Consider the following 13,712-nt stretch of genomic DNA (forward strand, 5'->3'; position numbering starts at 1 on the left):
CACACCTTTTTGACCCATCACATGTGGATACCTTTTTTTTAAAATTCTTCTTCTCCTGCTTGCCAGGCTCGCGTCTCACTCCCCGGGGGTCTCACAATGCACTCCATACCTGGCAGACAGGTGTGTATCGACACCGGTCTCCCCGCCTTCTTCCACATGCACCCGTCAGCCCATGCCCCCAACCCTTCCAGTCCCCAGCCTGCGCCCAGCCCGCACTCCAGCCACACCCACAAGGTAGGGGGCTACCCACACACACACACACACACACACACACACACACCTCTGTTATTTATCACACTTTTTTTCCTCACACTGTTTACGGAGTCAGTGGAGATCCGGCGAGTAATGTGTTCCATACCTGCCAACTACTCCGGTTTTCCCGTAATTAGTACGGTTTTCATCAACCTATTCCGGGTTACGGTTGCAGTGATAAAAAATACGGTTTTTCATTAATTAAAAAACTATTTTTTTTAAAAGTTTTATTCACGAAATCGCGTAACAACAATGACAATCGACACTGCTTCCCGTAACTTCCTATCGAGCCATTCCGAATGCCATGCGCGAGGCTATTTATAGCACCGCTGCCAAGCACGAGGCACCAGTTGCCATTGTTTCCAAACGAGCGAACGATCATGGAATCAGCCGGAGAAAAATCGCAAACGAGTCTTAAACCGAAAAGAAAACTGCAGTCATTCCGTGAAGAATATTCAAAAGCCTATCCGGGAATAATTATCCGTTCCAAAAAGGGTGAAAACTACGCGAATTGCACCTTGTGCAGACAAGATTTTTCGATCGGACACGGAGGAATTAGCGATGCAGTATGATCAATCTGATAGAATAAATTTGGATTTTAGCCACAAAAAGGTAATGACACCAATGTTATCTATTGGAATTGTTTAGTACTGTTATACTGTTAAAAGTGTTTATACTATTTATGCTTTCAAGGACAAGTTGAAGAAATCTTGTTAAATGTTGACAGCATAACTACCAAAATACAGAAGTATGTCCTTAATATTTTTGCAGTGCTATTTCTGTTGAAAAGTTCAAATGATTACATTAGAGATGTGATGTGCCACTTTTCAAGTGTCTGATGGCTTAAATTAATTTTCATTAATTTTTCATATTTTGAATTCTTTTGAAAGGCTTACAAAAAAACTACATTTGAATTGTAATTCCATGCTATTGACAGGACTATTAATTTTAATGAAGTTAGCTTACCATGTTTACAGTATGATAATTGTGATAGAAATGTGAATTTTAGGCACAGAATATTTTTTACAATTGAACAAGGCAGTAGATTATACAAGCTTGGACAGAAAGTTAATAATGACACCAATGGAATTGTTTAGTACTGTTTTACCATTTGTTTACTGTAAAAAGTGTTTATACTGTTTATACTTTCAATTAACAAATTGAAGTCTTGTGAAAGGTTGACAGGATAACTGGCATTAACTGTCAAAATAATTTCAAACTATTGAAGTTAGCTTACAGAATAAACATGTCAATCAACCCATATGATTTTTGCTGTAATATTTTTGTTTTGAAAAGTCACTGTGACTGATAGAAAAGTGATGGTTTTAGCAACATTTTAACCTGTCTGAATGCTAATAATCATTTTGCGTCGGGGGGGCGAACCTGAACCCCCCACCAGGACTTTGTCCTGGACCTACCGGGGCCTGCGGCCCCATGACCCTGGCTACTAGGTTTTTCTGATTTCAAAAGTTGGCAGGTATGGTGTTCCATACTTCAGTGTCAAACATCCACTCCTTCTCACTTTGCAGCTACGTGACTTAAATATCTGTGGATGTCAGTGTTTCCTTTGTGTCTTTGAAGCTGTCCTCCGGTAATATACAGTATGTAAAGGTTTATTTGAAATAGGGACAGATACAGAAACATAGATATCTGAAACAGTTATCCATCATAGTGTTTGTAGCCAAAGCTCATTTACAACACTTGTCCCCAACAACAACAACAACACAGATCTAACATCATTAAAATAGGAAAATAAAAAGAATGAGGCAAAGAGGAGTTGATAATAATGATACCGGTAATAGTAATAATACAAACTAGATAAAAGCCAATAATAATAATAACACAGACAAAGTGCAGACTAGATAAAAAACCAATTAGTAAAAATGAGTAAAAACTAAACATGGGAACACGATTGTTGCTCAACTAGCCATCATTTTGTTTGTTTTTTGAAAGTGACAAGTGCAGGTATACTTTTCAAAGTGTCCGGTAAAGAGTTCCATAGTTGTGGTCCGTTTAATAATAAAGGCAGTCTGGGCAGAAGATGTTCTACGGAATGGAACACAACTGTTGCCTTTTGACCATACTTGCCAACCCTCCCGGATTTTCCGGGAGACTCCCGAAATTCAGCGCCTCTGCCGAAAACCTCCCGGGACAAATTTTCTCCCGAAAATCTCCCGAAATTCAGGCGGAGCTGGAGGCCACGCCCCCTCCAGCTCCATTCGCACCTGAGTCCGCTTTCCCACAATATAAAGAACGTCTACAGTAAAGCAGTCCGTCTGCCGTAAACAGCAATGTTGTGACACTCAACAGGACAATACTGCCATCTAGTGCATTTTGCGTGCCACACAGCAATGCATCATCATGTTCAGCATGGTTCGAAAAATAGTGACAGAGAATAGAACAAGGATGGACAATTCAACCCTTAACTCAACAATGAGTAGATGAGTGTTATGTGTGTGTATATGTGTAAATAAATGAACACTGAAATTCAAGTATTTATTTTATATATATATATATATATATATATATATATATATATATATATATATATAGCTAGAATTCACTGAAAGTCAATTATTTCTTATATATATATATATATATAGCTAGAATTCACTGAAAGTCAATTATTTCTTATATAATATGAAATACTTGACTTGGTGAATTCCAGCTGTAAATATACGCCTCCCCTCTTAACCACGCCCCCGCCCCAACCACGCCCCCCCGCACCCACCCCCCACCTCCCGAAATTGGAGGTCTCAAGGTTGGCAAGTATGCTTTTGACGTTGCTCGGGTGGTAGATCTGCTAGCACTTTGCAGTCATGTAATTGCCTTGCAGAGCAATTGGGGAGCAGAGTTATCCAAGCATTTAAAAAAGCAGTTTGACTGTGTGTAACAAAATAAAATTGGTATAACTTAAATAATTGTGTTTGGTTCAAATTTGGCAATGATGATATGGTATACTCTTCTTGTCTAAAGACACTCAATGGTCTTGATTGATGTGCCTGGGACCATGTAGTTAAACCATAAGATATGTGTGAAAGAATCATTGACAAAAGATGAAGGAGACCTTTAGTGTAAATGTCCGTTTTGTTTTTGTTTTTTAGCACTTGTAGTTCTACCTATTCATTGAATAGAATGTCTCTCTTTATCCCAGTGTATTTACACTGGCCTATTATTACAGTCTAAGACTTCCATATCGCTACTCGAGCGACTTTGACTAAAAGAAAAGAGATGTGTGTTTAATTTAGATCAGTGTTTCTTAACCATAGGACCGCGGACCATTGTTGGGACACGAGCGCCCCCGTGAGGCCCGATCGGTTTGTCACTTGTGGTCGTATGGCCCGTAACCGTACTCGGGTGTAATACACTTTTCGACCACTGGTGGCAATAACCACAATATAAAACAAATGGAATAAGTCTGAGCAATAATATACAAAACGATTAAATTAAAAAAATAAAATGTACCACATTGTTGATAAAAAAAAAAGTCAGGCTTTTTGTATGCAATGTCCAACAGTCAGAAAGTCGTCCTCTCAGTAAATGATGAAATCATGAGGGTCAACAATACATAAATAATAAATGTCAGTGTTTATCTGTAAAAAAACAATATATAAAGAATACATGTCAGTGTTTATCTCACGCCGACAACATGAGCACACTCGCTGTTAGCATTAGCATTCTGTTGACTGGGGTTGAGGCTAATAACTACACAAATGGAGTGTCACTGACTATTTGTACAACTTGTGGGAAAGTAAAAATCCTTTATTTCACATGTATCCAACAAAGTCAGAGTACCGTATTTTCCGCACCATAAGGCGCCCTGGGTTATAAGCCGCGCCTTCAATGAACGGCATATTTCAAAACTTTGTCCACCTATAAGCCGCCCCGTGTTGTAAGCCGCATCTAACTGCGCTAAAGGAATGTCAACAAAACAGTCAGATAGGTCAGTCAAACTTTAATAATATATTAAAAACCAGCGTGATGTGGGCGCGCATGGAGTCGTATATCAACATGGACGGAGCTGCGTGAAAAAAGCCCCCCGGCCTCTTCGCGTAAACTTCCCTTAACCACTCGCTCATCTTTTCTTCATCCATCCATCCCTTCGAGTTAGCTTTTATGATGACGCCGGCTGGAAAGGTCTCTTTTGGCAAGGTCTTCCTTTTGAATATCACCATGGGTGGAAGTTTCTGGCCATTAGCATGGCAAGCTAGAACCACAGTGAAGGATGACTTCTCATTCCCTGTGGTGCGAATATTCACCGTACGTGCTCCCGTTGTATCCACAGTGCGGTTCACAGGAATATCAAAAGTCAGTGGAACCTCGTCCATGTTGATAATGTTCTCTGGCCGGATCTTTTTTTCAGCTATCTTGTTTTTACAATATGCACGGAAAGTAGCCAGCTTTTCTTGAAAGTCTTTAGGCAGTTGCTGTGAAATAGTAGTCCGTGTGCGGATGGAGAGATTGCGTCTTTTCATGAACCGGAAACATGTCGCTTAGTAGGAGCCATTTTGTGGTCTTTACAGATGTAAACACACAAAGGAAATGAAACGTAATATTCGCGCGCTTCTTCTTCTTCTACGCGGGCGGGTGGTTGCTTACAGTAGAAGAAGAAGCGCTTCCTGTTCTATGGGGGCGGGTGCTTACCTTGGCGGTTGCTTGCGTAGAAGAAGAAGCACTTCCTCTTCTACGGGGAAAAAAGATGGCGGCTGTTTACCGTAGTTGCGAGACCGAAACTTTATGAAAATGAATCTTAATATTAATCCATATATAAAGCGCACCGGGTTATAAGCCGCACTGTCAGCTTTTGAGTAAATTTGTGGTTTTTAGGTGCGGCTAATAGTGCGGAAAATACGGTAGTAAGCCGCTTTGAGTCCGGCTTCATAATTCTCCATAAATACGTTTAAAAGAGCAGCTTTGCCTAACCTAGGGGTCGGCAACCCAAAATGTTGAAAGAGCCATATTGGACCAAAAATACAAAAACAAATCTGTCTAGAGCCGCAAAAAATTAAAAGCCATATTACATACAGATAGTGAGATATAAATTTAATTAAGAGGATTTAAAGGAAACTAAATGAGCTCAAATATAGCTACAAATGAGGCATAATGATGCAATATGTACATATAGCTAGCCTAAATAGCATGTTAGCATCGATTAGCTTGCAGTCATGCAGTGACCAAATATGCCCGATTCGCACTCCAGACAAGTCAATAACATCAGCAAAACTCACCTTTGCGCATTCATGCACAACATTAAAAGTTTGGTGGACAAAATGAGACAGAAAAAGAAGTGGCATAAAACACGTCCTAGAAAGTCGGAGAAAGTTATACATGTAAACAAACTACGGTGAGTTCAAGGACCGCCAAAATTAGTAGGACAAAACGGCGCTCACCAAATACTCGAATCAGTGAAGCATGTTTAATATAAACAGTGTGCTTTATAACAATTAGGGAGGTTTGTGTTATGTTTGTCCTCCTATAGAAACCATATTAAAACAAAAAACATATTTTTCCCCCCTCATCTTTTTCCATTTTTCATACATTTTTTAAAAAGCTCCAGAGAGCCACTAGGGCGGCGCTAATGCGGCTCTAGAGCCGCGGGTTGCCGACCCCTGGCCTAACCAATTGAAGTTTGTAAAAAAATAATAAACTACATATAGTTTAAAGACTGTGTCAGAGTAAAGTCACTGCAGGATAGTTCCACTGATCACAGTTTTATGTAAATGGTAAAAGGTTTATACTTGTATAGCCCTTTTCTACCTTCAAGGCACTCAAAGCGCTTTGGACACTATTTCCACACTCACCAATTCACACACTGATGGCGGGGGCGCTAACCACGACCCATCAGGAGCAAGGGTGAAGTGTCTTGCTCAAGGACACAACGGATGTGACTAGGATGGTAGAAGGTGGGGATCGAACCAGGAACCCTCAGGTTGCTGTCACAGCCACTCTACCAACAGCGCAACGCTGTCCCCGTAAATGTATTATTTGACTGTTTTTGAGTCCCTTATGTTGCATTATCAATGGTTAGCCTTTATTTAGGAATAATTTGATTTGTTTTAAACTGTTATTGGATACAGTTCAATTCAAGAGAAAGATGACTACCGTATTTTCCGCACCATAAGGCGCCCTGGGTTATAAGCCGCGCCTTCAATGAACGGCATATTTCAAAACTTTGTCCACCTATAAGCCGCCCCGTGTTATAAGCCGCATCTAACTGCGCTAAAGGGAATGTCAAAAAAACAGTCAGATAGGTCAGTCAAACTTTAATAATATATTAAAAACCAGCGTGATGTGGGCGCGCATGGAGTCGTATATCAACATGGACGGAGCTGCGTGAAAAAAGCCACCCGGCCTCTTCGCGTAAACTTACCTTAACCACTCGCTCATCTTTTCTTCATCCATCCATCCCTTCGAGTTAGCTTTTATGATGACGCCGGCTGGAAAGGTCTCTTTTGGCAAGGTCTTCCTTTTGAATATCACCATGGGTGGAAGTTTCTGGCCATTAGCGTGGCAAGCTAGAACCACAGTGAAGGATGACTTCTCATTCCCTGTGGTGCGAATATTCACCGTACGTGCTCCCGTTGTATCCACAGTGCGGTTCACAGGAATATCAAAAGTCAGTGGAACCTCGTCCATGTTGATAATGTTCTCTGGCCGGATCTTTTTTTCAGCTATCTTGTTTTTACAATATGCACGGAAAGTAGCCAGCTTTTCTTGAAAGTCTTTAGGCAGTTGCTGTGAAATAGTAGTCCGTGTGCGGATGGAGAGATTGCGTCTTTTCATGAACCGGAAACCTGTCGCTTAGTAGGAGCCATTTTGTGGTCTTTACAGATGTAAACACACAAAGGAAATGAAACGTAATATTCGCGCGCTTCTTCTTCTTCTACGCGGGCGGGTGGTTGCTTACAGTAGAAGAAGAAGCGCTTCCTGTTCTATGGGGGCGGGTGCTTACCTTGGCGGTTGCTTGCGTAGAAGAAGAAGCACTTCCTCTTCTACGGGGAAAAAAGATGGCGGCTGTTTACCGTAGTTGCGAGACCTAAACTTTATGAAAATGAATCTTAATATTAATCCATATATAAAGCGCACCGGGTTTTAAGGCGCACTGTCAGCTTTTGAGAAAATTTGTGGTTTTTAGGTGCGCCTTATAGTGCGGAAAATACGGTAACTGACAACATTTAAATTGTACTTGATTTAAAAACAGTATTCATGCTATTATGTGGTAATTTGATGACTAAGTGAACATTATAAAAATATTATTTGACCCTTTGGTGAGCTACTAAAATCAGGTTGGGGACCCCTCTTTTTCAAGACACCTTTTGGAAAGTCGTTGAGTGGTAAATTTGAAACTAACAGCCTTTTGGCTGCCTCCTGGGAATTGCAGGGAGTACGAAAGCCCCGGGAGTTGTAGTGTTAGAACCAGAGGTGGGTAGTAACGCGCTACATTTACTCCGTTACATCTACTTGAGTAACTTTTGGGATAAATTGTACTTCTAAGAGTAGTTTTAATGCAACATACTTTTACTTTTACTTGAGTATATTTATAGAGAAGGAACGCTACTTTTACTCCGCTACTTTTATCTACATTCAGCTCACTACTCGCTACTAATTTTTATCGATCTGTTAATGCACGCTTTGTTTGTTTTGGTCTGTCAGACAGACCTTCATAGTGCCTGCGTTTCAACAAATACAGTCACTGGTGACGTTCACTCCGTTCCACCAATCAGATGCAGTCACTGGTGACGTTGGACCAATCAAACAGAGCCAGGGGTCACATGACCTGACTTAAACAAGTTGAAAAACTTATTGGGGTGTTACCATTTAGTGGTCAATTGTACGGAATATGTACTGTACTGTGCAATCTACTAATACAAGTTCCAATCAATCAATCAAAAGTGTGAAGGAAAAAAGACAATTTTTTATTTCAACCGTACACCCCGTCAAAAGCCTAAAGACTGACTGCACAGTTCCTGTCTTCACAATAAAAGTGCCGCTCCATCGCGCCTGCGCTTTCAAAATAAGAGTCTCCGAAAGCCTGCGCAAACAAGCTAGCAAGCTACGGAGTTTGCCGCCAATGTATTTCTTGTAAAGTGTATAAAAACGAATATGGAAGCTGGACATATAAGATGCCAAAAACCAACCACTTTCATGTGGTATTAGACTAAAAAGGAGGAACTTTTTTTTCTCCTCCATTTGAAAACGTGGACGTTTGTCATCACTACTGTCTGATTACAATCAATGCAAGTCATCAGAATCAGGTAATACACCAACTTATATTCTTGTCTTCATGAAAGAAAGGAATCTATATGTGTTAAACATGCATGTATATTCATTAAAACACTATTAACATGTAAACAAAAACGGCAAAACAAATAAATATAAATTATATACTGTATATATCAATGTATGTATATATATATATATATATATATATATGTGTGTGTGTGTGTATATATATATATATGTATATATATGTGTGTGTGTGTGTGTGTATATATATGATATGTGTGTGTATGTTACTCATCAGTTACTCAGTACTTGAGTAGTTTTTTTACAACATACTTTTTACTTTTACTTAAGTAAATATTTGGGTGACTACTCCTTACTTTTACTTGAGTAATAAATCTCTAAAGTAACAGTACTCTTACTTGAGTACAATTTCTGGCTACTCTACCCACCTCTGGTTAGAACCACTGACTCGTGCAAATATTTGTCATGTACACGCACTGACTGACCGCCTCCATTCTCTCCATCCAACCAATCATCCACCCGCCCCGCCCACCCCTTGTCCTCCTCAGAACGGACCCAAGTTCAACGTGAAGGCCTTCCACAACCCGCCGCTCATCAACAACCAGGTGGCGGCCAGCCGCGCGCACGCGCACACGCACACACAGTACCACCGTAACACTTGGCGGCGCAGAAAGAGGGACAGCCTCCCGGTTAGCCCCAGCCGATAGAGAGCGCTCCACTCTTATCTTCACAGAGACCAGCAGTTTTCACTGGGCGCGGGGCGAGGGCGAGCGCGACGGCTCCGCTCGCCTTGTAGCGTCTCAGTATTATGTCGCCGTCAGTGTTCAGTCTCCTCGTGTTGGACTGGTGCTGCCGTTGACCTCTGACCCTCGCAGCAAAGCTGTTCAAGGCTCGGTTTATTCACTTAAGATTTTTTTCCATTTGATTTTGTGCAATATTTTTTTTTTTTTTTTTTTTTTTTTTTAGGGGAACGGAACTAAATGCTTATTTAATTGCGTGTGTGTGTATGTCAAAGGCATTTTTTTATTATACAGTTTATTTTTGTAGAGTTTTAAAATGTTTTATTTTTACGGCATCTCTGGAGTGTGTCCAACAGGTGGAAGCCCCGCCCTCTTCCCTGTGCGACTTAGGCGTGGAAAGGGATAAGGAGCGCTTACCTTCAACAGCCCTCACGCTTTGGCGCCTCCATCCGTCTTGTGACAGTAGACCAGGCCAGCCCTAGGGGAGTAATTGCACGCCGCAATTTTCTCCTGGCTTCTGCGAAAGCGCAAGATTGTGGCCATGGTATTTCCATCACTGCCTTTTTATTTCACGTTTGACTGTCTTTCTCCACACTGGAGGTGTCCGCGTTGTGGAGTCACTTCTTGAGTTGTGTGCCTGGCCAGCAATGACTCGCTTGCACTAAATCTGAGCGCAACCGTGGCGTGGAGCCGTAAATCGGCGCACGCCGTCGCTACAAGGTGCTCCGCGATAAGGGACTTCCCTTTTAAGGTGGTCGGTCCTCCCACAGTCAAAGGGATTGATATTTTTCATTCTATTCAGGACTCTTGTGTGTATTTGATTGGCAGGTACTTCCGCTAATTGTTTGCAAAGCCTTTCTTTTATGTTTACTTGGCGTGTGCGTGTTGTGGTTTCTGGTGCTCACACACTACACCACCGTGCACTCCCCTCTCTCTTATTTCTATGCAAGTCTCTCCTTGTTTTGTTTCCCCCCCCAAATAATGGCAGACAGTTTGGCCTGATTTTACTGATGTGTGTGTACGAATGAGCCACAGCCCTCCGAGGAATATCCGGACAGTTTGATTTTTACATTTATCCGCCAAATGTAATGAACAGGGCAGGGGTGTCCAATCTCCGGCCCGCAATTCTTCATAAGAACGTGCCTCCAACTGTATTTGAAATATCTGACGGCTTAACTGCTGCCATCTTATGGACATATTTTCAATTCACGTTAATGACCATGAATTGCACTTTGACATACAGAAGAGCATTTTTAATGGATGACTCAATCCAAACAACCCTTCCCACTAATGGCACAAATAAACTGACAAAAGAGGATGACGACACAACCTGCTCGCTGAACTTTGTGGATATTTTACAGAAAAAAAAGGTCCAAGCACAACACATCATTCAAAGTGACACCCGTTTAAGTCCCCTGCATGATGGGAAAAGTGCAAAACACTCTCCTCACTTATCGGACACATTTTAGCTGCTTGATAACAAAACTTTAAGGGGGTGGTCACAGATGTAAACAAGGTAGGGGTCGCATACTCTTAATATCTATATGTATTCTTCATATGAATATTTATATAATCAGTACCGTATTTTTCGGAGTATAAGTCGCACCGGCCGAAAATGCATAATAAAGAAGGAAAACAACATATATAAGTCGCACTGGAGTATAAGTCGCATTTTTTGGTGACATTTATTTGATAAAAGCCAACAGCAAGTATAGACATTTGAAAGGCAATTTAAAATAAATCAAGAATAATTTATGGATGCATGTTACCGTATTTTGCGGAGTATAAGCCGCACCGGCCGAAAATGCATAATAAAGAAGGAAAAAAACATATATAAGTCGCACTGGAGTATAAGTCGCATTTTTTGGGGACATTTATTTGATAAAAGCCAACAGCAAGAATAGACATTTGAAAGGCAATTTAAAATAAATCAAGAATAATTTATGGATGTATGTTACCGTATTTTTCGGAATACAAGTCTCTCCGGAGTATAAGTCGCACCGGCCGAAAATGCACAATAAAGAAGGAAACAAACATATATAAGTCGCACTGGAGTATAAGTCGCATTTTTTGGGGACATTTATTTGATAAAAGCCAACAGCAAGTATAGACATTTGAAAGGCAATTTAAAATAAATCAAGAATAGTTTATGGATGTATGTTACCGCATTTTTCGGAATATAAGTCTCTCCGGAGTATAAGTCGCACCGGCCGAAAATGCACAATAAAGAAGGAAAAAAACATATATAAGTCGCACTGGAGTATAAGTCGCATTTTTTGGGGACATTTATTTGATAAAAGCCAACAGCAAGAATAGACATTTGAAAGGCAATTTAAAATAAATCAAGAATAATTTATGGATGCATGTTACCGTATTTTTCGGAATATAAGTCGCTCCGGAGTATAAGTCGCACCGGCCGAAAATGCATAATAAAGAAGGAAAAAAACATATATAAGTCGCACTGGAGTATAAGTCGCATTTTTTGGTGACATTTATTTGATAAAAGCCAACAGCAAGAATAGACATTTGAAAGGCAATTTAAAATAAATCAAGAACAATTTATGGATGTATGTTACCGTATTTTTCGGAATATAAGTCTCTCCGGAGTATAAGTCGCACCGGCCGAAAATGCACAATAAAGAAGGAAAAAAACACAAGTCGCACTGGAGTATAAGTCGCATTTTTTGGTGACATTTATTTGATAAAAGCCAACAGCAAGTATAGACATTTGAAAGGCAATTTAAAATAAATCAAGAATAATTTATGGATGTATGTTACCGTATTTTTCGGAATATAAGTCGCTCCGGAGTATAAGTCGCACCGGCCGAAAATGCACAATAAAGAAGGAAAAAAACATACATAAGTCGCACTGGAGTATAAGTCGCATTTTTTGGGGACATTTATTTGATAAAAGCCAACAGCAAGTATAGACATTTGAAAGGCAATTTAAAATAAATCAAGAACAATTTATGGATGTATGTTACCGTATTTTTCGGAATATAAGTCGCTCCGGAGTATAAGTCGCACCGGCCGAAAATGCACAATAAAGAAGGAAAAAAACATAAGTCGCACTGGAGTATAAGTCGCATTTTTTGGTGACATTTATTTGATAAAAGCCAACAGCAAGTATAGACATTTGAAAGGCAATTTAAAATAAATCAAGAATAGTTTATGGATGTATGTTACCGTATTTTTCGGAATATAAGTCGCTCCGGAGTATAAGTCGCACCGGCCGAAAATGCACAATAAAGAAGGAAAAAAACATAAGTCGCACTGGAGTATAAGTCGCATTTTTTGGTGACATTTATTTGATAAAAGCCAACAGCAAGTATAGACATTTGAAAGGCAATTTAAAATAAATCAAGAATAGTTTATGGATGTATGTTACCGCATTTTTCGGAATATAAGTCTCTCCGGAGTATAAGTCGCACCGGCCGAAAATGCATGATAAAGAAGGAAAAAAACATAAGTCGCACTGGAGTATAAGTCGCATTTTTTGGTGACATTTATTTGATAAAAGCCAACAGCAAGAATAGACATTTGAAAGGCAATTTAAAATAAATCAAGAATAATTTATGGATGTATGTTACCGTATTTTTCGGAATATAAGTCGCTCCGGAGTATATGTCGCACCGGCCGAAAATGCACAATAAAGAAGGAAAAAAACATAAGTCGCACTGGAGTATAAGTCGCATTTTTTGGTGACATTTATTTGATAAAAGCCAACAGCAAGTATAGACATTTGAAAGGCAATTTAAAATAAATCAAGAATAGTTTATGGATGTATGTTACCGTATTTTTCGGAATATAAGTCGCTCCGGAGTATAAGTCGCACCGGCCGAAAATGCATAATAAAGAAGGAAAAAAACATATATAAGTCGCACTGGAGTATAAGTTGCATGTATTTGATAAAAAGCCAACAGCAAGTATAGACATTTGAAAGGCAATTTAAAATAAATCAAGAATAGTTTATGGATGTATGTTACCGTATTTTTCGGAATATAAGTCTCTCCGGAGTATAAGTCGCACCGGCCGAAAATGCACAATAAAGAAGGAAAAAAACATATATAAGTCGCACTGGAGTATAAGTCGCATGTATTTGATAAAAAGCCAACAGCAAGAATAGACATTTTGAAAGGCAATTTAAAATAAATGAAGAATAGTGAACAACAGGCTGAATAAGTGTACGTTATATGAGGCATAAATAACCAACTGGTATGTTAACGTAACATATTATGGTAAGAGTCATTCAAATAACTATAACATATAGAACATGCTATACAATCTGTCACTCCTAATCGCTAAATCCCATGAAATCTTATACGTCTAGTCTCTTACGTGAATGAGATCAATAATATTAATTGATATTTTACGCTAATGTGTTCATCATTTCACACATAAGTCGCTCCTGAGTATAAGTCGGCCAAACTATGAAAAAAAACTGCCACTTACAGGTAAAAGCCAGTAAATTAG

The 13,712-nt window shown here is 39.7% G+C and overlaps 1 protein-coding gene across 1 annotated transcript in view; it reads left to right on the forward strand.

Annotated features, from left to right (window-relative positions):
* Window positions 1–13,712, forward strand: part of adcy2b (adenylate cyclase 2b (brain)) — a 281,820-nt gene that overhangs the window by 536 nt on the left and 267,572 nt on the right. The window contains exon 3 of the mRNA XM_061982391.2: window positions 67–234. Within this exon, the coding sequence (XP_061838375.2) occupies window positions 67–234 (168 nt within the window). The remainder of the gene's footprint in view (window positions 1–66; window positions 235–13,712) is intronic.

This window comes from Nerophis lumbriciformis, linkage group LG21 (genome assembly GCF_033978685.3).
Source record: "Nerophis lumbriciformis linkage group LG21, RoL_Nlum_v2.1, whole genome shotgun sequence".
NCBI classification, from domain to species: Eukaryota; Metazoa; Chordata; class Actinopteri; order Syngnathiformes; family Syngnathidae; genus Nerophis; species Nerophis lumbriciformis.